This window comes from Lepidothrix coronata, unplaced genomic scaffold, assembly GCF_001604755.1.
Source record: "Lepidothrix coronata isolate B3197 unplaced genomic scaffold, Lepidothrix_coronata-1.0 Scaffold113, whole genome shotgun sequence".
In the NCBI taxonomy this organism is placed as follows: Eukaryota; Metazoa; Chordata; class Aves; order Passeriformes; family Pipridae; genus Lepidothrix; species Lepidothrix coronata.
Window position 1 is genome coordinate 107,788 of NW_016690293.1, and position 22,196 is coordinate 129,983.

At 44.1% G+C, this 22,196-nt stretch overlaps 1 protein-coding gene across 5 annotated transcripts in view; it reads right to left on the bottom strand.

The window, feature by feature from the left end:
• Positions 1–12,708, bottom strand: part of LOC108502167 — a 17,384-nt gene extending 4,676 nt beyond the window's left edge. Inside the window, exons 1-13 of one of the 5 annotated variants that reach the window (XM_017824791.1) lie at positions 12,617–12,708; positions 12,187–12,283; positions 12,038–12,096; positions 11,811–11,903; positions 10,057–10,184; positions 8,567–8,713; positions 7,315–7,386; positions 5,779–5,946; positions 5,590–5,686; positions 4,502–4,719; positions 3,202–3,355; positions 2,194–2,402; positions 841–958 (exon numbers count right to left, since the gene is read on the bottom strand). In XM_017824791.1, the coding sequence (XP_017680280.1) occupies positions 841–958; positions 2,194–2,402; positions 3,202–3,355; positions 4,502–4,719; positions 5,590–5,686; positions 5,779–5,946; positions 7,315–7,386; positions 8,567–8,713; positions 10,057–10,184; positions 11,811–11,903; positions 12,038–12,096; positions 12,187–12,215 (1,492 nt within the window). In that variant the 5' untranslated portion in view covers positions 12,216–12,283; positions 12,617–12,708. Of the gene's footprint in view, positions 1–840; positions 959–2,193; positions 2,403–3,201; positions 3,356–4,501; positions 4,720–5,589; positions 5,687–5,778; positions 5,947–7,314; positions 7,387–8,566; positions 8,714–10,056; positions 10,185–11,810; positions 11,904–12,037; positions 12,097–12,186; positions 12,575–12,616 lie in introns of those variants that run through there. The other 4 variants (XM_017824790.1, XM_017824793.1, XM_017824792.1 and 1 more) reach the window with 4 other exon arrangements.
• Between the last annotated feature and the right edge of the window lie 9,488 nt (positions 12,709–22,196).

Below are 22,196 nucleotides of genomic sequence, written 5' to 3' on the forward strand. Positions count from 1 at the left end.
GAAGAAGATGGGATGAAGAGTTAGCCATGAAGGAAGGTTTGAGCAATAATGTTTGACCCAGGAAGGGATTTCTATCAAGGGTGAAAAACCCAGCAGCTTGTTATGTGCATGCTGGCATTGTCTGCAGGGCCTTGGCTGTGTTGTGGGTGTAGCAGCTCACGTTTGGTGGGATGGGGAATCCTCATGCTTTAGCAGTGACCTTCCAGCTTGCTTCCAGGACTACTCCCTGTTTCAGTAAGGCAAGCTGAGCTATGTACATAAATACATTTTTTGATCATACTTCTTTGAGTTGAATCAAGAGTTATTTCAAAGATAAAATAAGTCAGTGAGGATACTGTCACCTTTATGGCATCCAAAAATCTAATAAGACATCCTGACTGTTTCAGTAACCTGCTAAGTACAGCTCTTAGTGGATGATTTCTCCTTACAGAAATGCTCTCTTTAGAGATCACAGCGACTTATTTGAGTCAGTTAAGTTCTACCCTGGATTTAGAGGCAAAATTGTATTTGAGGACAAACTGAAACTTGTAGCAGTGTCTGAAGGCTTTGCCAGTAGATGTATGTTCAGGTTCTGAGGCATCTGGTTCACTGTTTGCAAGCCAACTTATTCTACACACTTGTTTTATTGCTCTCAGTGTCTCGAGGGCAGACTGTCTTGCCAGGATGCAGAAGAGCTGCCATCAGTGAAGCAGCAAGTTGGCTATTACCAACAATGAGCTTTCGAAGGGTGGGGTTTTCCCCAAAGCTTCCACCCTCACTCTCATGCTGTTCTCACTGAATTCAATGAAAGCCTAATCCATGCTGTTGATGCAAACCAGTTAATATCAGGGCAAAGCTTACCAATATCAGCAATCACACACTCCACCTCTGCTGAATGATAATAGAGTGTCATCTCTGGCCCCACGCTAAGAGTGTAGTTAACCAGGAGGGTGTATTTTGTTTCATTTCTGTTAACATACTGAAAGAGAGAGAAGTGTAAGACTGCAGCAGCAATGGCTTCCAGCACAGACAGGCATGTATATCCTGAGCAACACTAAATAATTATTCCAACACCCTCCTCTCTCCTGCAAATATCTCAGTCTCCAAAAATATCGCTTCAGCTGGACTAAAACTATTCAGAAATCTGGCCTGGATTCAACAGCTCTTTCAGCCAAACATAAATGTGGAGCATGTTGTGCCTGTTCAGAAAATGGAGGCACAAGTGAACACAGTGGTGGTTCCTCTGTAGCCCACTGGTGAAAGAGCTTGTAGAGGGAGATCTGGTTCCAAATCCTTATTCTTCTTTACTCAGAGTGTGGGCTGAACCCAGGAGAGTAAGTAATTGGTTAAATAGAAGGTGTGAGGAGATTCTATGAGAGATCCCTCTCAATATCCTTTTTTACTTCACTAAAAGTGCTCCCAAAGCAAAACCTGGTGTTCAACCTGAAAGAAATACTTCTGAATTTTTTGGCTTGCTTTGATCCTTAATGCAATTTAACTGCGGTTTGACTGCAGTCTTAAAACTATTTGCAAAAGTCCTGATCCTGTGCTTTCACAATGTAGTTCCTTGTAACAGAAAATACCATCACAGCTCTGCGTGGTTTGGTTGGAATAGTGGTAGAGAACTTGCAGTTATGCATCCTCCCACTGAAATGAGAGGTTGAAATCCCTCTGTGAGTTCATACTTTTTGAAAAATATTTAGATTACAAACGGTCTGAAGCTTAACAAAATTAGATTTAGAATACCCTGAGCCTGCCTTTACATGCTCGCACATGGCATGGCTTGTGCCAGCGGTCAAATGGCTTTGCACAAACAGTGCAGAGGAGTTACTGGATGTTGGTAACTGGTGTTTGCAGCATTGCAATGAGTCATTTTTCCAAGACACTCCTGTTTCAAGGGACAGCATCTAATTAATACAGATTTGACAAGGCTCTTCCTGTTGGGCGTGCACTCGGACATCAGCCATGCTGACAGGCACTAAAGAAAGTGGTATTTCATCTCATCTAATCACACTTGATACTTTGTGTCTCCCAGAGACTTATGGAGGCCAAACTGGAGATATACAAGCCTCTAATTTTAACTCAGATGAGCTCAGAGTCATTGACACCTTTTGACTGAGGAACAGTTGTTGGTTAATAAAAGCTGGGCTGTGTCTGCAAAGGGACTGCCCCTCCTCCTCCACTCATCTGCTGAAGTGACCTGCTGTATCTTACCTCTTTTAGAACATATGGATCGTCAAAAGAGACTTCCAGGATAAACCTTTTTGTTCTATTAGAAAAGAGAGTTTCATAAACCTTGAACTCGTGGTACTGTGCTTCCCTCGGGGTAAATGGCACATTTCCTATTGCGATTGCCACCAGAGAGACATCGGGAAGAAAGTGTCCAAATGCAACATTAAAAAGCCGTTCCTCTGGCACAGTATCTGCAGGGAGAGAACATCAAATTACTGCTAATGTGGATCAAGTAACTAAGACGGTTGGGGTGGCTTCTCATTCAAATTCCAGGAAACCTAGCCAACAGCCATCTCTTTAATGGCTCTGATTAATGAGTGTTTGTATTCTAGTCAGATCTGAAATACCCTGAGTACATGAGAATTGCTTCAAGCTGCAGGAGATTAACAACAAATACATACAACTTTACAGAAAGTGGCTTCAGTGACTTTCTAGAGGTGCACTATGGTGTGCAATGACTTTCCTATGAAGAAATCTAGAATCTAGTTCAGCCATGTAAAATACAGAAAAACTATCATAATGTATGCTAAGAGGCTCCTTTTTCTTTCCATATCCCTTATACAGGCAGCTTCAAAGATATTTAGTGCCTTAATGCATTGTAAAATACAATTTAAAAACCATGACTGCAGTACTGGATGGCACAATTATTTGAGTATGCTCCTCAGGTAACAAATGCAGGCAGTTTGGAGGAGAAAATGCCATCAATGAACACTGTCTTTCTTCCCAACATGATAACTGCACATCACAACATCTTTATTCTAGGGTCCCAGTGCTCACTGGAAAAATCTGGATGTTAATGCAAAAGAAATGTTTATGTTTTTATCAACAACTAATAAGTTAAAGCTAAAGCTTTGTGGTTGACTTTGGCTAGCAAATGAGAAGTGGGAGTTGAGAACATTTGTGGGGTGTGTAGGGGTGTGGCAGAGGTCAAGTGGAGTGATGTATAACATAGCAAAAAATTAGTAAAAGACAACAAGAGGAATGACTTACTGTTGATAACAGTTGGCATTTGTGGCATGAAAGGTGTAGTGATGGATTTGATGACTGTGTACTTTGTGGTTTGCCAACCTGCATCTGTCCACGTGTGCTCCAAAAACAAGTCAATACTGTAAATGACTCCATATACACCACCAGATATGGAACTCTGGGAAGTAAAATGTGTGATTAAGTCTTAGTTCTCAATAGCTCAATAAAGGGATGACTGTATATGGTTAAAATTCTTACACTAGCAAGAGAAAATTATATACTAGTACAGTTTGGGATGGATTTTGGTAGGGGAGCTCGTTTGTTTTTTAGCTTGGCCCATTTGTCTGGTCCATGTGTGGCTCAGATACTGCTGAGATTCTCAATAAGGAAGTGTCAGGTTTGCAGGGATGTCCTCATTAAGTTTAACATGTTAACACATTTGTTTTTTTCTTACAATCCCTGGATTTCCAGTCATGTGTCCTATTCTGTCTCAGTTCACTCTGAAAGTTTCTCAGTGCTTCCAGCAGTTCTTAGACCAAGCCTGTCTGGTGTTACCATACACACAGTGATGTAAGTATCCACTGATACACAAAAAAGGGAACTTCTGAAGGGGATAACTGAAAATCACACCAATGTCATCCACACAAAATTGAACTGATAAAGAGACTTGTAGGAATATTGCCAGCTCCTTTCTAGATGTTCAAGGTCACGCTGGATGGAGTTTTGAGCAGCCTGACCTAGTGAAAGATGTTTCTGCCCATGGCAGGGCAGTCTGGACGAGATTATCTTTAAAGGTGCCTCCCAATCCAAACCATTCTATCCTGTTTGACTGAACAATTTTTTGACATTGTATCTGTAAATTATAGATTGATGAGAAATAAACTATGTTCAAGGCAGGTAGTTGCACCCCAGCTACATGTGGAGAAACTGTCCCATGCTAACTCATGCTATCTTCATGGAAATTGGCTGAGAAATTACTCCTTGAGCCAGGCCAGATGTTTATGAGGACTAGTTTCACAATTTAACAACATAGACAATTGAATTCCAGTGTCCAGGAATCCTTTCACTCTTAGTTTATTAGTATGCCTTAGAGATTATTAACAAAAGGCATTTGCTTCTATCATGTTTTGTAATCACAAAGTCCTAATTTCTGAGTAAGTGCTTTCAAAATACGGAGAAGGAGCATCTAGGTTTTCAAATATTTATTGTATCTACAAGTTTTAAGCAGCAATCAATCAATATTTGGAATGATTTAGAATGATCATGATTTAGAAATATCTTCCATGGTACAGGCCCTCAAACATGTTTGTGTGTTCCTACTAACCTTTAGCTTGCCACCTTCTGCTCCAATAGGGATAGTTATTCTGATGTGTGTCTCGTTGTGCTCCAGTAAGTAGTTCTTATCCTCTGGATTTACTATGACTTGATCATCAACTCCCATTACAATGTTTTTAGACAGAAAGGTGGATTCTTGAACCACTAATGTGGGAATAACCCTTGGCGTCGTCCATGTCAGCATAGTATCAGTGAAGCTGATGCCATCTGTGGAGTTAGATAGATAGATAGTCCCAGAGAACGGGTCATTGGAGTTACCAGAGCCATCCCTGTGCAACAGCTGCCTTTCCCTGACTCCTTTTCACCAGGATATCTGTACAGCTTTCACTGATGCAACACCTTGTAGGATATTGGTCAACTGATGACTATTTTGTCACAGAGACCCTGGCACTCAAAGCAGGCTTGAATCACCAGTTTCAGGTGAATCATTAATTTTTTCAGAAGAGCCAGCAGTCATGCTGCCAGCTACCTGCTCTGTTGCCCTTCTGGTCCCAGGGCTTGCTGGCAAAAGGAATAAAAGGCACAGAGCAACCAGTTCAGACCTCCTTGAAATATTGGCTTCAGGGTCATGACAACTTAAAACCTCCTGCTTCTCACCACTTGTTTACATTAATACTCTTCTGTGAGAGCCAGAAGGTACAGCCACCACTTCTCTTCAAAAAGGTACAGTAGTTCTGCCTCTCCAGAGAAAAGGACTAGGTGAGTCCCAAGGATGCAGAGCTGCATGCCCTGCATGAAGTGGTACAAAAGAGGAGAGCCAAGGCTGTGGGATTAGTCCAGGGGAAGCTCCCTGGCCCTTCTATAGCACTTTTACTTGTCTCCAGTTCCCTGCATCTAACGTGAAGATTTGAGAAACTGGAGAGAAGGCACGACCCTGCACTGGGAACACAAGTAATGTGCTGTCACAGCAGGGAACATGTTTGTCCGGGACTAAAGCCACAGACTCTTAGCTCATGTTGCTCTGAGGGCAGCTTGTAATCCCCTTTTCTAAGAGTAGGTCAAAGTGAAATGGGAAGACAGTGTTTTCTACTAGCTCCTTAGCTGGTTGTTTTTAGTGAAGAAGGAAGAAATTCTTACCAACAGGACAGGAGACAGTCGTGTCAATCAGCAAAAGCAGCCACCGCTGCCTGTACATGGAAGTGGAAGTGACCATGTTCATATTCACACCATTGACCTGGTGGGATGCAGGCAGAAAAAGAGAGCTGATGCTCTAGAGAGGCAGTGGAAAGGGCAGAGCTTTGTGTGTGATTGAGACCAACAACTCACCACACTGGTGTCAGACTCGTTGCTGTGGTAGGGCGCGCGCAGGTACACTCGGGACAGCGTGTTATTGAAGCTGTATCCCAGTTTCACTGCATCGCTTACTGTTACTCTCTTTCTCCCTGATGGAGAAACAAACATCAGTTGCCATTGCTGGTATGCAACATTTTGAGTCTGCAAGAGAGAGATGAGTTGCATCAAATCTAAGTCTACCAAAGTCTCTTAAAAAAATATAATATTGTAGCACCTATTTTCCTGTTAGAAGCTTGAGTAACTGGAATGATACTGGACATTACTAGTTCATCCCAGGCAAGAAATTCCTTTGATATATATAAAGATAAGGAATTCTAGAGCTCTTTAAGGCACCTTTAAAGATAGTCTTATAGCAGCACTGGAAGAAACTTAGACTGGTGGCCTTGAACAAATCCACTGTGGACAAAAGTATCTGTGCTGTTAAGAAAATTATTGTCTTCATGTCTGTTGATTGCTGGAGTACTCCAGAGGCCAAATGACAGACTACTCTTTATAGTATGTAGCCATACTGTACCAAAGATAAGAAGAGAGTAATGCCTGTACTGTCCTAGAACAGAATCCCCTGAAATATTAGCTTTATGGGAATATAGTCAAAAGGAAAATGGGCATAAGGAGCAAGTAAGAGATCAGAAAAATAGGACAAGCATATCTATTTCACAGAATCACAGAATGGTTAATGTTGGAAGGAACATTGGAGGTCATGTAATTCAACCTCCCTACTTGAGCAGGGTCCCCTAAAGCACATTACTCAGGATTGTGTCCAGGAGACTTTTGAATATCTCCAGAGAAGGAGACTCACAACCTCTCTGGGCAATCTGTTCCAGTGCATGGTCACCCACACAGTAAAGAAGTTCTTCCTTATACTCAGGTGGAACTTCCAGTGGATCAGTTTCTGCCCATTGTCTCTTGTTCTATTGATTGGCATCACTGAGAAGAGCCTGGCTCCATCCTCTTCAGATACTTACAGATATTGATAAGATCCTCTTAGTCTTCTCTAGGCTAAGCAGGCCCAGCTCCCTCAGCCTTTCCTCATAAGAGAGATGCTCCAGTCATAATTTCCCCATAATTCTTTCCATCCTCAAATACTTTTCATCTCAGGGACTCCTGAGCTATCTGTAGCTTCTTTGTATTTTGTACATCTTATTGGATTTCTCTTCAGTCAACTTTTCCAGATTCTCTTTGGGATCAAATAAGTTTTTAACAGCCACAACATCTTTTAGCCATGAGTTTGACACATTCACTACCCATTGTGTGAAGAACCACCTACCTTTGTTTTTCTTGAACGCAGTTTCCACTAATGGAACAAGCATATGGCTCTGTTCTCCCACCTAAATGTCTTTTTGCAGTCTAGAGGTCTAAAAATACTTGAGAGGTTTTTCAATACTTGATGGCAACTTTGTCATCTCCCTGGGTTTTTTTGAGAGAGATGGAGCTGTGCCCCAAGAATGACTCATAAGACTAGAGAGAAGAGGCAGGCTAGGACCTGTTAGGAAAGGCTCCCCTTCATACCTCTGGCAGTGCTGACATCCACGCTACGGTGTAGTCATTTGAAACTGCAGGGACATCAGTCTTCACTGACACCTGGGGACACAGAGGACATTCATTGGGAGCAAACAGATCTTCAACATTATTACAGGCATGGGGAACAGAGAGAGAGAGAGCATTCAGATTTCTTCTCCAAACTATGTCTGGATTTAGCAATTTGCATTCTTTGAAGGTAATTAAAGTGTTTCCATAGAGGTTTTTGATGGCAGTAGTTTCTGTGGCCTTGCAATCAAAGTTAAAACCATGGCCTTTATGGTGGTGCATGTATAGCAGAAGAAATACTTTGTGTATGACCAGGTAACCTAAAAGTCCTGCTTCGTTTCTGGTAAGCTGCAAACTGGATTCCAATCTGGAGACTTTCAGGGACATATGAGTCTCTTCACCAGAGGTATAAAGAAACAGGTTATTGGCTTTAACAGGATCGGTTCCCCTTCCCATGCAGGCTGAACATCTGAAAATGCAGGATCCCCTGTACCTAAGGTAGATGCTATGGTGTAAATCTTGCCAGCATGTGCTTCCGAGTGAGGTGAGGAAAGAGGACAGAGCCAGAGGACACTCGGTTGGAAGTCAGTGTTTGCCTCAGACATCTGTACCATGGTTTAAGTGTGTTGCAACACCCAGACGTGACTGCACAGCCTCATGTTCTAACAGGAGAAATATGCTTTCTTTGTCCTGCCTATAGTAGTTGTGTACAAAAAGCAGTGAAATTTGGTTTGTTCACAGCCTTATTTCTACACTGGTGCATAGGTGGTGGCAGCAGGCTGGACAGCCCAATCATACCACCCAGTGGGAGGCAGGTCCTATCTCACAGTGATGTTCTGTGAGTTGTGTGATGCAGCAGAGGTGAAGCTCTGCAGACTCTAGGTTTTATTATTTCAGACATAAGGATGACATTCTCACAGATGCTGCAGCACTTTATAACATAAAGGTACTCTCATGAGCTAAAGAGCTTGCCCTGCCAGGCTGTTGATTTGTTTGCAGAGGCTTGACTTACATCATCTGTAGAGTTAGCTGAATTTCACTTCATCCAAAATACCTATGGCATGTAAATGTGTTACTAATAAGCATCTACAGTTACACACTCTGCTAAATATCAGCAGGTTGCTATTACGCCTGGTACATAGCGTACAATCAACCTCTGACAGGAATTTGTGGAAGTTGTTGTGCCTGGCAGGGAGCTTGGATGTAGCCTCAACTTCAGTTGGAAAATTTTTACCTCCATGTAGTTTTCTTCACACACAATTTCTCTTGAAGCCCAGGAAGGGTAGGAGCAGTACATAGGGTAGGTGTAGGTCACAGCTGCCCTCATGCTTGAAAATGAGGAGACCTTGATGTTCACAGTCAGAGTAAACAGCTCATCTGCCTGGGAAGAAAAACTGGCAATTCAGTAGATACTGTGTAAGGTCCCAGGATTGACTGCATGGGACCATCTAGTCCTGTTTCTGAGGGTGTTTTATAATGATGAGAACAGGTTTAGAGCTGTAGTGCCAGTTCCTCCAACATACCACCCTGTCTGAAGTGGTTTGTTTGTGGGGGCTTTCTGAGCTGGAGACATTGCTTCGGCACTCACAGCCTTTGTCTCAGATCACATCTCAGCACTATTCTTGACACACTATAACGTGCAGCTGGTCAAGAGAAGATCTCACCTACCTCACCATATGGTTCACATTTCTCCCATTTGTGACCCATGTGCCTCCCCATGGAGAGAAAGTACTGGACCTTTTGTTTTGATGTAGGTTGTTCAGATCTGTCTTAAAAATGCTGTTTAGAGTCTATCTTGACTCACTCCGGTAAGAACTCCCTTTGATTCTTCAACTCTCCAGGAGCCACACACAAAGCCATGGACCATGCTTCTATCTGACATAGATGTGTATTTTTCTACAGAAAAAGGCAAAAACTTTCCAGAGAAATTTCCAGCCTGGAAATCCAGGTCATTGCACAGCACACTGCACACCCCCTGTCCTTGTTAGCATAACCTCTGCCCATAAAGTTTTACCATATTTTTTCTGTGGGGCTTCCAGGACCAACCAGACTAAACATGGACAAGCAATGAAGTTTCTACTCTGATATATTCTCTTTCTGGGTATGTTTCATCTCAATGACTATTTAGAAATTAGAAGTCCAGGCTACATTTTTACATGTATTTTTGGAAGGGGTGAATCACTTTCCTGAGATGCCTGCCTCTCTCCATTGACTATCGTGGAAGCCTAAACAACTAGTTTAGGCTAGACATTATCTTTTAGATGGCTAAAGTTACATGAGACAAATCTAGATCTAATAGGCGTGTGTGATCTACGTTCCTAGGCATGTGTTAATAGGCACATTACCACACAAATTAAGCCAGGAAACAATCTGCCAGAATCACACTCAAGCAGATGCCTACTTCTTTCCAGAGAGGCTTTCAAGAAACTCTCTGGCAAATCAGCAGCAACAAAGATATGCTTGAGAACTGGCAGCTAGTCAGCAGCATTAGGCTAAGTGTCATTCCATGGACAGAGGAAATCCCATGTCAGTCACACTGAACAAACTTCGAAGCGGAGAGCCATTGCCTATTCATTTCTACACACTACCAACACTGGTTCCTTGAATTCACTATTCTCAAAATGTGCCATTAGAATACCATATAATTTCTCAGTCTTGTCTGTCTTGTCTTTTTGGAGAGGATGTGCAATCTGAGCTGTTTTCAAGCCTGTGTCTGGGTCTTACCTCGTTGGCCACATGACAGCCGAGCACTGACGCACGGAAGACGGGGTTGCCCCACACATCTTCTGACAGCACGTAGCCACAGTGAGATGCTAGTTTCTCATCCAACAGAATGGGGCCAGCATAAGGATCTACAGAAAAAGGGAATTATATGTGGCATGTAAAGCTCAGGGCAGGTCATGGGGCAGAGTGGTGCTAAGGCCCTCTCATGCAGCTCTTCTCTGGGTGCTCTCCAGTGATGTGTGCTGTTAAAGAGCTGGTGAAACTGTGCTGGCGTTTGTAAGAATGTGTGACACAGTCTGGTGTGACTCAACCTCACCCATGTAATGTGCACTTTAGTGCCTGTTTCTTTGCATCCAGAAGCTTTTGCCACTGCCACCTTGAAGTGCTATTACGGAGAGCTTCTCCGAGATATCACCTACATTTTTCCCTCCCTAACTCCCTATAAAAAAGTGATGGGCTATTAAGCCCATCCATTTTTAAAAATCATCAAGCTGTGATAATCTGCTGTCAAAGGATGCAGTCATGGACCTGTTTCGGATGGGCATTTTTACATATTGATCATATTTGCTGCTCATCTGTGTGTGCTGTGAAACCTATGGGGGAGCCAAGTAACAGACACAATGAGGGCTGGCTGCACTCAGCTCTTGATGCTGGTAGAGTTAATAACATCATATTTTGTTAATTATCTGCCCTCTGATTAAGGAACTATTTTAGCCTTGGGATAGACACAAGAATCTGTACAAACAGATAGGGTTTAACTAGCTGCCACTGCAATTTCTAGATTTGTCTGTCATCTTTATATGTAGAACAGTACTATAACTGCTGTTTGAGTACATGTATGCTTGCAGCCCGGATAGACTAAGGAGATAAGTGGAAATAACTTTGGAATAAGAAGGAATAGCTTTTATGAGACCAACTGATAGAGCTGGAAGAAACAAACAACATTTTATGCCCGAAGGCTGGTCTGTTGTTTCCAGCAGTATCAGTTGCTCTCATAAATGCTATCACTTCTCCCCACACACTTTCCATATTTGATTTTTTCAGTTCTGCCTCCAAATCAAGTGAAACAAAAACAAAACCCAGAAAAAAAAATGGACTGATCTCAACAGAAATTAATCTGGTTTGGGGTGAAATCACATACTTTTTACAATCTGATGTGAACATTTTCTGGTTTTCATTTTGGTTCGGTAGATTTTTGTTTCCCCCAGAAAAACGGAAACCTTTTGTTCAAACCGAATTAGGGTATTTAACTGCAACTGTGATGTTAAATGAAAAGGAAATAAAAAGAAAAAGTCCTTTAATTGCTGCAGCACTCAGCACTCATTGAGAGTGTGTTTTCTGGGTATTACCTGTCCTACAGTGCTGTTTTCATTTGTGCTGTCCAGGACATATCAGATCTGCAATGTCCGCTTTGTTTTTCTTGCTAGTCATGTGTAAGAGCTCAGCAGAGGAAAGTATGAAAGTCAAATGCCAGTCCTTCTTCTTCAGACTATCCTTTCTCCTTTCCCCAGCAGGTTAGTTGTAAGGGGCAAAGGGGGCTGTGGCTGTAGATACAAGCTTTAGTTCTCTGTAGGGATACTGGCCAAATTGAGATGTAAGAGGCCAGGTCTAGGTGACAAGGATGTGCTGCAGGTTCTTTGGGGTCAGTTACCAATTATCAATAGATGGCAGCAGCATCCAGATCACAGACTTCTTTGATCACTTGGGTGATTCCCCAGCCGTCATGGTATTTGGGGCAGACACTTGTGACTCACCATAGATTTCCAGCTGGAAGAACTTTCCCTGGAGAAAGAGTTTATTCAGTTTCATCCAAAAAATTCTGGAGCGGCAACTGCTCTCTACAAAACCTGGTGGGAGCACATATAGAGTAGATGAGTCATTGGGACTGAAGGGCAGAGAAGAGGCACATCCTGTTACAAGCAAAATAACCAAGTTCTCATCCTTGCCTCTTCCCACTATCCTCTTATCATATTTCACCAACCTGGGGGAACCATCTGCCTCCCTTGTCCCAGCCAGAACAGCAAGAAAAGCAGCCAGATCCTGCAGTATAAGCACATGAATTAATAATGGGGTGAACAGAGAAAAAAAAAGAAAGGAAAATTAAGGAGGTGGCGACCAAAGTCTTGTTACCTGCATAGCGAGTGAGCCACAGCCTCCATCTGTCCTTGGAGACCTCTGCATGGGCATCAAAGTCCTTCTCCACGTGAAAGAAAGTAAGTGGACACAGCTGTGGAGGCAGAACTTGGTCAGACCTGGGAGGAGAGGTACAGCTTACCTTTTACAGACTGTGCTGTGTTCTCCAAACCCTGTGTGTAGACCAGGAGGGGCCAGTGGCTTCTGTCGTGGAGAGACACCTGGGCTGAATCCTGCAGTGCCCTTCAATGTTATCTGAGCTCACTCCTGGCAGTGGGAAGCAGCCTCCCTCTCACTGGGAGGGCACAGCACCCTTCTGCCAGGTATTTGCAAGGTCAGAGGCTGCTGCTGAGCCTAACTGTAATGATACCAGCAGAGGGTACTCAATGCTTTCCAGCAACCCCTGGGAAGTATTCTCATTCCTTACAAGCCAGTTGGGTAGCTTTGGCTTCAGGTCTTAAGAGCACATGAAACATTTCCCTGGAGGTGTTTTAATTGGGTCTACACAGGAAATACATTTTTGTTTCTGTGAAATGTCCCAATGACCCAGCCATGCCAGAGATAACAGCAGTTCTTTGGCAGCTGCATGTTTGGCTTTTGTGGATCCAGTTAGGTCGCCCTTTGATTTGTTTGATTATCGGAGAGTGTTTTGGTGAAAACATCTTGTTTTTAGAAGTGCTCTGATATCATTGTCAGACCATGTTCAGGTCTGTCTGTAAATGGCCAAATATATTGCCTGAGAAGAGAATGTCTTAGCTCCTGATGAGAGTTGTGGCTCTGGGACTGCAAGTGACCCAGGAAGCAGGAAGGCTGAGAGGCTTGGTGAGCTGAAAATACAGCTTGTGTGGCATTGATGAACCATAGTGGGTACAGGACATCTAGGCTGACATTTGAGCAATTGAAACACAGGGCTCAATTTCCTTTTCATTTCCATTTTGGTGCATTGCCCAACGATTCTTACCTTACTTTGATTCACAGGCCTGAGCCTGAGCAGAGTCACACCACTTCAGAATAAATAAAAGCCAATGGGCACATCCACTCCCAGGACACAGTGCAATTGGTCTGATTTCTTCCTCTGTCCCTCTGTCTCAGAGGACCTCTGCAGTAACAGCAGAGGCTTTAGCAATCTCCTAATTAATGTCCTTTGGCCACAAGAACCTTTCTCATTCAGTGGGAACTGAAGTCCAACTTCTGCAACAACTTCTCATGGGCCCACGCAGGACTCACTGCATGATCCTGGCCTGCGTTACCTCTGCGTCCCCGGGCTCAGAGTGACTCTTCATTGGATCCAGCTGGGGCTGGAATTCGGCTGGAAATGGCGGTACTCAGATACCACAGTGATGAGTGTGGTGTAACACTGAGATTTTAAATTTTGAGTGAAAACTTTAGTATGTTTGGATAACAAACAGTTCCAATTTTGATAAGCCACTTCCAAGAGCCATGTAGCATCTCCCCAAGATACTGAGATTCAGGGTCTGAGGGAGCCATGTTTGAGAGAGCATGACTGCAATTTATTAATTAACAGTCAACTGCCAGGGCAGGTACACAACTGAAATTAGCTGCCACGAGCAGTGAGATGAATTTCTCCATCTTTGAACAATGCAGACCATCACGGTTACTCTGTTTCTGGCATTAATCTTGTTTCTAAATGTGGCAGATATGACTTTGGATGTGACATAGAAATTGTGGTCAGTGTGCAATAGCCAGCTCTTGGCCTCACTGTCAACCAAGCAAAGCAAAGCAAGTCCAGGTCAAACGCTTTTGGCTTCCAAGGATCGCTTAAGTGCTGTGGAAAGCATTGTTAGCATTGGGCGCCTGGAAGCATCAGCTGCTTGTGGTCCCTAAAGTTCCTCTGGTACTGATTATAAAGGTAGGGAGGATCAGCTTGTGCGTTCCAGGTTATTATATTTGTCTCCTCGGTTTTCCCCGCTGTTTTGGCTGCACAAGAGCACCCATCTTAATGTTCTCCTAGGGTAATAAACAGCTGCTGCGTTTCGACCTTGAAGTGATGGCATTCTGTGGTGGAGAAGATGATTCATGGCTTGGGTTCTTTCAAGCTGAAAGGTACCGTATGAATAATAATGGCCAGTCTTCGCGAGCGAAGATTTGGGAAAGGTCATTAACCCTTCGAGCCTGCGCAGTGGATTTTTTAGGTGAGACCCAGCGTGCGCTGAACTGAGCCCAAACCGTATGAATGTAATGTTTTGGTTTCTCTTTATTTCCTGCATGGGTCTGGAACTGAGGGTTGTATTATATAATGTGATTGGAAGTTTACAACCGGCCACTTGGAGCAGCACACATATAGCACTTCTCCCAGTGAGGCTTGGTTTCAGAGGTGGAAAAAGGCTCCAGCCCTTTGAGTCATGGTGTTTGTATGTCTGTTGTTCTGTGGCACTGAAATCCCCAGATTACTACAGAGATAGATTTTTTATTTTTTCTATCCCAAGTCTTTTAATTATAATTTTATATTACAAAGTTATATATATTATATTTATATATATGTATATATTATATTTATATATATATTTAGATAATATTATAACTTTAATTATAACTTTATTTTTAATTACAATTTTCCAACTGGTTAAAAAGCAAGGATGTATTTTTTGTTAATTTGGGTTTTTTTGGTTGTTTTTTCCACTGGGGCATGTGTTGATCTGAATTAAGCTTCAGAGTTTGATACTTAGTCTGAGTGTGGGATAGAGTAAAATGGCACCAATTATTGGACAAAAAAATAAGTAGTGAACAATGGGAGAGCAAAGGGGTCAAAGTCTTGTTTTACTGTATCATCAACAGATTCATAGAATCATAAAATCACAGAATAGTTTGGGTCAGAAGGGACCTTAAAGATCATCTGGTTCCAACCCCCATGGCATGGGCAGGGATGCCATTCACTAGATCACTAGATCAGGTTGCTCAGGGCCCTATCCAACCTGACCTTGAATGCTTCCAGGGATGGGGTGTTCACAACTTCTCTGAGCAACAATCTTTGCTCATATAGAGCTGTGAGAAGCCAGTATAAGGTATCCCTGTCCTCCTTGACCTCTTGCAGCTGCAGGACTGGCAGATTTGAAATAGAGATAGAAATATTGGTATGTCATTGTTTCTAAACCTAGAAATAGCTGCCCAAGAAGATGAGCTAAGATGCGACTGTCAACTAGAGAGATCCTCTAGGAAATCTTCAAGAAGGAGATGCTAGAAGAGGTTCTTCTCCCTGGGAAAAGATATGCCTTGGAGTAAAATGAGAATTAGATAACCAGGTTGTGTGTTCAGAAGGTGAGAAATGAGAACAATGTTAAAATTTATCTCAGAGAAACATTTTCTCAGGGTGTCTGAGACACAGAGAGGTGCAAGTGGCCTCCACTTGCAGAGTAGCACTGCTGTTCTGGGACGAGCTTGGTCACCTTGACATGGGTGTGTGCCTGAGCTCTGCTCCCACCCATGTGCGCCATGAGCTTGTAAGTGCATTCAAAAGGCTTTGAGATCCCCAGAGAAAAATAGCATATAAAGACAGTTCTGGTTTAACTTCATGACATCCCACAAAATAACCTCACTGATGCCACTGCTCTGTGTTTGTATGCATGTCATGTTTCAGAGGGTTGAGGCTGTACTGTTCTGTGCAGATGGTGCAGGGGAAAATATACCTGTATATAACAATTACAGAAAAATCAGCTCAAAGAGCCAATTTCTTCCTATCCCCATGAGCTGGTAGTTGGCTTCTGCTCTGAACTGTGAGAGTTTATATTCCTCATTTGTTTTTATTAAAATATCGTGATTATAATAATAATTATTATTATCTGTATAACGTGTGTTTAGAAAGTGTCCACGTGTTACTGCCATTTTTATCTTTAACATACGCCACACTCAAATGCACATGAATTCCAAAAAGCAACACTTGCATGCCACTAAATCGTTAATGTGGTGGAAAAAGAACAAATAAGCAGACCTGTACACTGATGGGCTTTTAATTCTTTTTTAACATGCAATTGGTGTTAATTTCTCTGTGCCTGTAATGTTTGTGTTCACTGTAACTGAACAATAGAACTTTGTTTTTGTTCTTTGTGTAAATTAAAAACATCTGTTCTCTTTATGCGAAAACTTGTTTTTTAAAAGAAGCTGGTCTGATCTAACTAAATACCAATGCTGTGTCCACAATGAGTTACTATTAATATTTGGGAAAGGCAACCATCCAAAGCAAGTGTAATGTCAAATCACTGGCGGGAGTGCATATTTATTGCTCGAAGTGACAGATAAAAATGCAGAGGTTACAAAAACAAAATTCTTGCGGATGACTAATGATGCATATATATGCCCCCAATGCCCCATCACCACATTTACAATTGGCAGGGTGTTCTCCGCTGCCTCTTGCTCCCCCAGGATTAATCAACAAGAGACTGGTAGCTTGGCACCCTCCCTGGAGGAGCGATGCTGCTCCCACCTTCCCTCCGGCAGACCCTGCATGGAGTGACCTTTGGGGTGTGCTGGAATCTGATCCATCTATTTAATTTGTCAGAATTTTCCCCCACCTTGTTCTGGTATTTTACTGCATGGGTTTATTTTCTGCTGAAGACGCATGACTTTTTTTCTGTGCAGGTGGAGGAGGAGGAGCATCCACTGCATGTTTCTGTAGTGCCTGTGAGTGATGCCAGCACGATGGTGGTCTTCAGAGTTGTCTTTTAAATTGTGGTATGAAGGAGTTGGCAGCCCAAGATGGGACTGTCATCTTTCTCATGAGGAGCAGTCCTGCATTAAGCAGCACTCTTGCTGAAGTAGTTATTTAGGAGGTTATTTCAAATACACTATTTCTCGTGATCTACAGTAGCAGAACTGGGATCTGAGGGGCTCATGATCTCCCTGCCCAGGTGGCTATGGAGCCTTGTCACTAATGTACTTGAGCATCTCAGAGACGATGAAATAGCCCTCACAGGCAGATGTCCTCAGGAGAAAATACATATAATTAACATTTCTCAATGAAGGGCCTGATTCAGGAAAACTTCTCTATTGAGTGCAGCAGTTAAGCCTTTGTTTAAATCTCATTTATTTCAGTAAGATTTAAACATAAGTAAACCCTTCCCAGACCCTAGGCATGTCAAGCTCAGACCTGCTTCTCCCAGTGCTGCTACCTCTGGTGTCCTGTTCCAAGGGTGCTGAGCCTTTCACTGGCATGAACCAAGAAAAAACCTTGGTTGTGTTAAAGAATTAGGTATTTTGTTGATGTGCTTATTGCAGTCAGTGCCACAACCTATTATCACATAATTTCCCTGCTCCCTCTTAAGATGCCCCACTCTTGTATGTCTTTTCCCTCTTCTGTTCTCCTCTAGAAGAGCTCTGTGCTGCTTCCTTTCCTGTACCCTTTTCCTTGACTACCCCTAATATCCATGTTATTCATCTCCATCTCTTTTTGCAGCATCTCTGCTCTCTCTCTGCTATGCACTGTGGCATTCCCCATCCTGCTCCCAACAGGTACCCACAGCAGTGGTGGCCTCCCACAGAGGCCAGCGCTCATCAGCTGGAGGACACCAATGTCCTCCTCCAAGATCCAGCTGAACACAGAACTTGCTGAGTCACATTTTCACCATAAAAACACTCCTATGCTTCCCTAGAGTCACACAGTTATAGGCACAGCTTGGCCAGAGAGGAGCAGACAGCTCTCACCCTGAAGCGCATCCAGGAATGCTGGCAAGAAGTCTCTCTTGTTTCCTATCTCGGGTTACCGCAACGTGGGTTAGGACTACAAAAGCTTGAAATCCCTGGCAAGCTTACACTGTACATCTGTCTAAGATGAGGGCCAGCATGGACAACCATGGGCTCCGGCCCATGGCCAGTATGAAGCACTTTGTTCCTTGCTGAGCAGCTGTCATTAACAGTGATCTGTGAGGTTTCTTCCCGATTTCAGTCAATTGCTTGCACGGCTGCTCTCTTCTCTCATGAGTTCTCCATGCTTGCCTGTTTGGCTGTGGAGATGATCTACTGCTCAGCCTCACCAGCTAATTTATCTTGTCATTTTGCTGTCAGGGAGGTGAGTTGCTTTTTCCATGTCCGATGAGCTGCAGCCCCTCTCATACCCTTGGGGATGTAAAATCTGTAAGATGGGAACAGCACTTGCTCCCAGGGACCCTTGTGAAGGATTAGCAGGAAGTGTTTGCAGTGTGACTCTAGAGGATCTATAAATCACCAGGCTCAGCCTCCCTGTAAGTGGAGGTCTGTTTAGGAAGATGAGTCAGAAGTGGAGTCACTGCCTCATATCACTGGTACCTTATGTGCCTATTCTACGGTCAGAAATTGGTGAATTAAATTGGTGCTACTCTACAGGAATTGAGCTTTTGTGTTCCACAGGACCTGTCAGACTTCCCTTCCTATCAGTAGGACCTGGCGCTCATGGCCCACAGCGAAGAGCAGAGCAAGGTTGCAGTGTCCTTTTGTTTTCTAGAGGGAAACAATTTTGATGCCGATTGTCCCCAATTTATCCAGGCTGATCTACCGCACGATGCTGCTGTCACCTGGCTGGCACTTTTGGTGTGCGGGTGGAAGAACATCCACCTCGGCTGGATGTATTTCATCAAGCAGCATTCAAGGTGATTGTTGTCCACCCTCTCAGTTCTCAAACCATTCCCAGCGGCAGGACTTCCCCTCCCTCCTGCGGGGCCGCTCTTAGCGCCGGTTCCCGTTAGGTGTCTCCCTTCTCCTCCTTATGGGCTCGGGAGGCCGGTTGGATCCGTGAGATTGTCCCTCGGCGTCGCTCCGGGATGGCGCACCGGGATCAGGACACCGCGGCCCGCCGGGGTCAATCTCTGCCTCTGGCCACGCTGTCGGACTTTGAGCCGGGATTTTTGCGCAGGAGATTTCTTTGGCCGGGGAAGGGAACAGGATCCTGCCGCCGGCACCACTATCAGGGCAATGTCCACCCGCATTTTTCCACCTCCCAGGCACCACACAGTGATCCAAGGGGCTCCTTGGGGCTCCTCGCCCCTGCCCGTTCGGGGCAGAAAGCATCCCCGCCCGAGAGGCAGGTGTGCCTGCAGGCAGGGGCAAAGCACTGAGTATCACAGAATCACAGAGTGATTTGAAAGGAGCCTTGAAGATCCAGTTCCAACCCTCCTGCCATGGGCAGGGACACCTTCTGCTAGACTAAGTTGCTCCAAGCCCCATCCAGCCTTGAACAATTCCAGGGATGGGGCATCCACAGCTTCTCTGGGCAACCTGTTCCAGTGCCTCACCACCCTCACAGTAAAGAATTTCTTCCTAATATCTGATCTAAAGGTTTTCTCTTTTAGTCTAAAGCCATTCCCACTGGTACTATCACTATCTGCCAGTGTAAAAAGTTACTTTCTTTCTTTTTTATGTCTCCTTTAGGTACTGGAAGGCTGCAATTAGGTCTCCCCTGAGCCTTCTCTTCCCCAGGCTGAACAAGCCTATCTTGCTCAGCCTTTCTTCATAGGGGAGGTGCTCCAGACCTCTGATCATCTGTGTGGTCTCCTCTGGACACTCTCTAATACATCCACATCTTTTCTGTGCTGAGGGCCCCAGAGCTGGACACAGCACTGAAGGTGGGCTCTCACTAGGGCAGAGCAAAGGGGCAGAATCCCTTCCCTCGAGCTGCTGCCCATGCTGCTGTTGACGCAGCCCAGGACGTGTTTGGCTTTCTGGGTTGTGAACGCACTGTTGGCTCAAGTCCAGATTTTTGTCTACCAGAACCCCATGAATACAGGGCTGCATATATGTTGTACCACACAACTTGCTTTGCAGCTCCATCCAACACACCTCCATGGAGTTTCAGGCTGAGCCCAGATTTCCTGGTGTCCGGAAAGCAAGCCAATAAGGTGGAGAAAGGAGTGTTACCTAGTCACAGGTACTATGTGCTGTCCCTGTTTGGAACCTAAGATGTTCCACTGTGCTTCAGTGGGTGAAGAAAACATATGGAAAGGGGGATGCATGATAGCAAGCTATGCATGAATGTTCCTGCCCCTCCCGAATCCTAATGTGAAATGATGACAGTGATATTCCCGAGCCTTTATGTGGGGAGAAAAAGGCATTTTTTGGCAGTGGGATGGCTGAGAGGTTTTTTCCTCTTTTTCTGCATATGATTTCTGATCCTACTTGGCCCTAATGAGTTTGGCTCCTGTGTAGCCCTTGTGACATCCCATGGAGCTGTCTAAAATTATTCAAGTTTCATGCATCTTGACACTGGAATTTCTGCTGATCCAGTATTATTTGGTACTGAAAATACAGCACTGCTGTATTTTGTGAAGGTAAATACTGCAAAAACCTGAGTGCTGCAGCATTCACAGAGATCATCCAGTCACTGCCATAGCTTTCTCCTCATCTGAAATCAACTTGCATGGAGATTTTTATGGCACTAAAAGTTTTATAGCTGATTACATTATTTTATTCTTAATTCACATGCAACACTGAAGTAGACCACTGGCACTCCTGCAGCATACAATATTAGGTCATCTTGTCACCATTCTGTAGAGAGGAGGACTTAAGCTTGAGACTAAGACACTATGCTAAGACTTAGCTGCTGGAGGCGAGGTATTTTTTTAAATTTTATTTTGATTTTAATATATTTATTAATTCTGGGCATGAGCTCCTGTTGTTGGCAGTGATGTTAGTTCAGCTGTCACACAAGCAGAGTTTTGCCCCAGATGCAGCTGCATCTACAATTTCTGGGATAGGCTGACTTATTTAAACAACATGTAGCATCTGGTCTCTGTGGCTTGGGCCACTTACTGGAGGTCACACAGCAGAGACTGGGAAACAGCCCAGCTCTCCTGCCTCTGATCTCTGTGCTTGAATTTTTGCAATGCTTCCTCAACCACAGAGTAGCACTAATGTCCACAGGCAAGAGAGGTAACAGAGCTGTAGCCAAACTCAGGAAACATGGAATACAAGGTGGCTAAAAATCTGGCTGGGCCTGGAGGTGCGTGTTTAATGAGCTGAAGTCTGGCTGGTGTCTCTCAGCTGTGGTACTGGGATGGATAGTGTTCAATACCCTCACTACTGCCCCAGGTGACAGCATGGCAGGCACCTCAGTGGATGATGCCAAGTGAGGGGACCATGGAGTGTGCTGGAGATTTGCCTGCTATCCAGAGGACATGAAGGACATGACAAGCTGAGGAACTGGGCCTATGGGAACCTTGGGAAGCTCAACAAAAAGGAGTGTGAGGTTCTAAATTGGGGAAGGAGTAACCCCATGTGCCTATGCTGCTGCCATGTGTGGGGACCGACAGCTAGGAAAAAGCTTTTCAACAAAGGACATAAGTCGTGGACACCAAGTGGGACAGAAGTCCACAGGGTGCCCCTGTGCCAGTGAGGCTACTGTGCACTAGGCTGTACCAGCCAAAGCGTAGCCAGCAGCCTCAGGGAAATGGTGATTCCTTTCGGTTTGTCCTATGCTGCAGTGCTGTGTTTAGTTTGTCCCCGTACAAAAATGACATGGAGATACTCAAATGAGTTCAACCAAGGCCACTGAGCTGGTTGGGGGATGGAGCACATCATGAAGTAGGAGGAGAGTCTGAGAGATCTGGGTTTGCTCAGCAGGATGAACAGAGGCAGAGCAGGTACCTACTCACTGTTGTGTCCAGCCTAAAGAAGTGTTGCAGAGAAGATAGAACTGGACTCTTCTCAGATGTTTGTAGCAAAAGGGCAGAAGGCAATAGTCACAATCCGCAGCAAGGGAAATCCTGACAATATAAGGAAAAAACCTTTATGATCAGTGGTTAACCACTGACATGATTGCCCAGAGAGGCTGTGCAATCTCCATCCCTGAAGATTTTCAAAACATGACTGAACAAAGCCCTGAGCAACCTTATCTAATTTTGAAGCTCTGAACACAAGTTTTGAACAGATGACTTCCAGAGGTCTCTTCCAACCTAATTTATTCCATGACTCTACAATAGCTGGATACCTTCTGTGTAATTCTCACTGTATTCTTGGGCGAACTGAATGGAACCCTTTATCAGGATTGTTTTCACAGGCATACCTTTCATAACCACCACAAATATCAC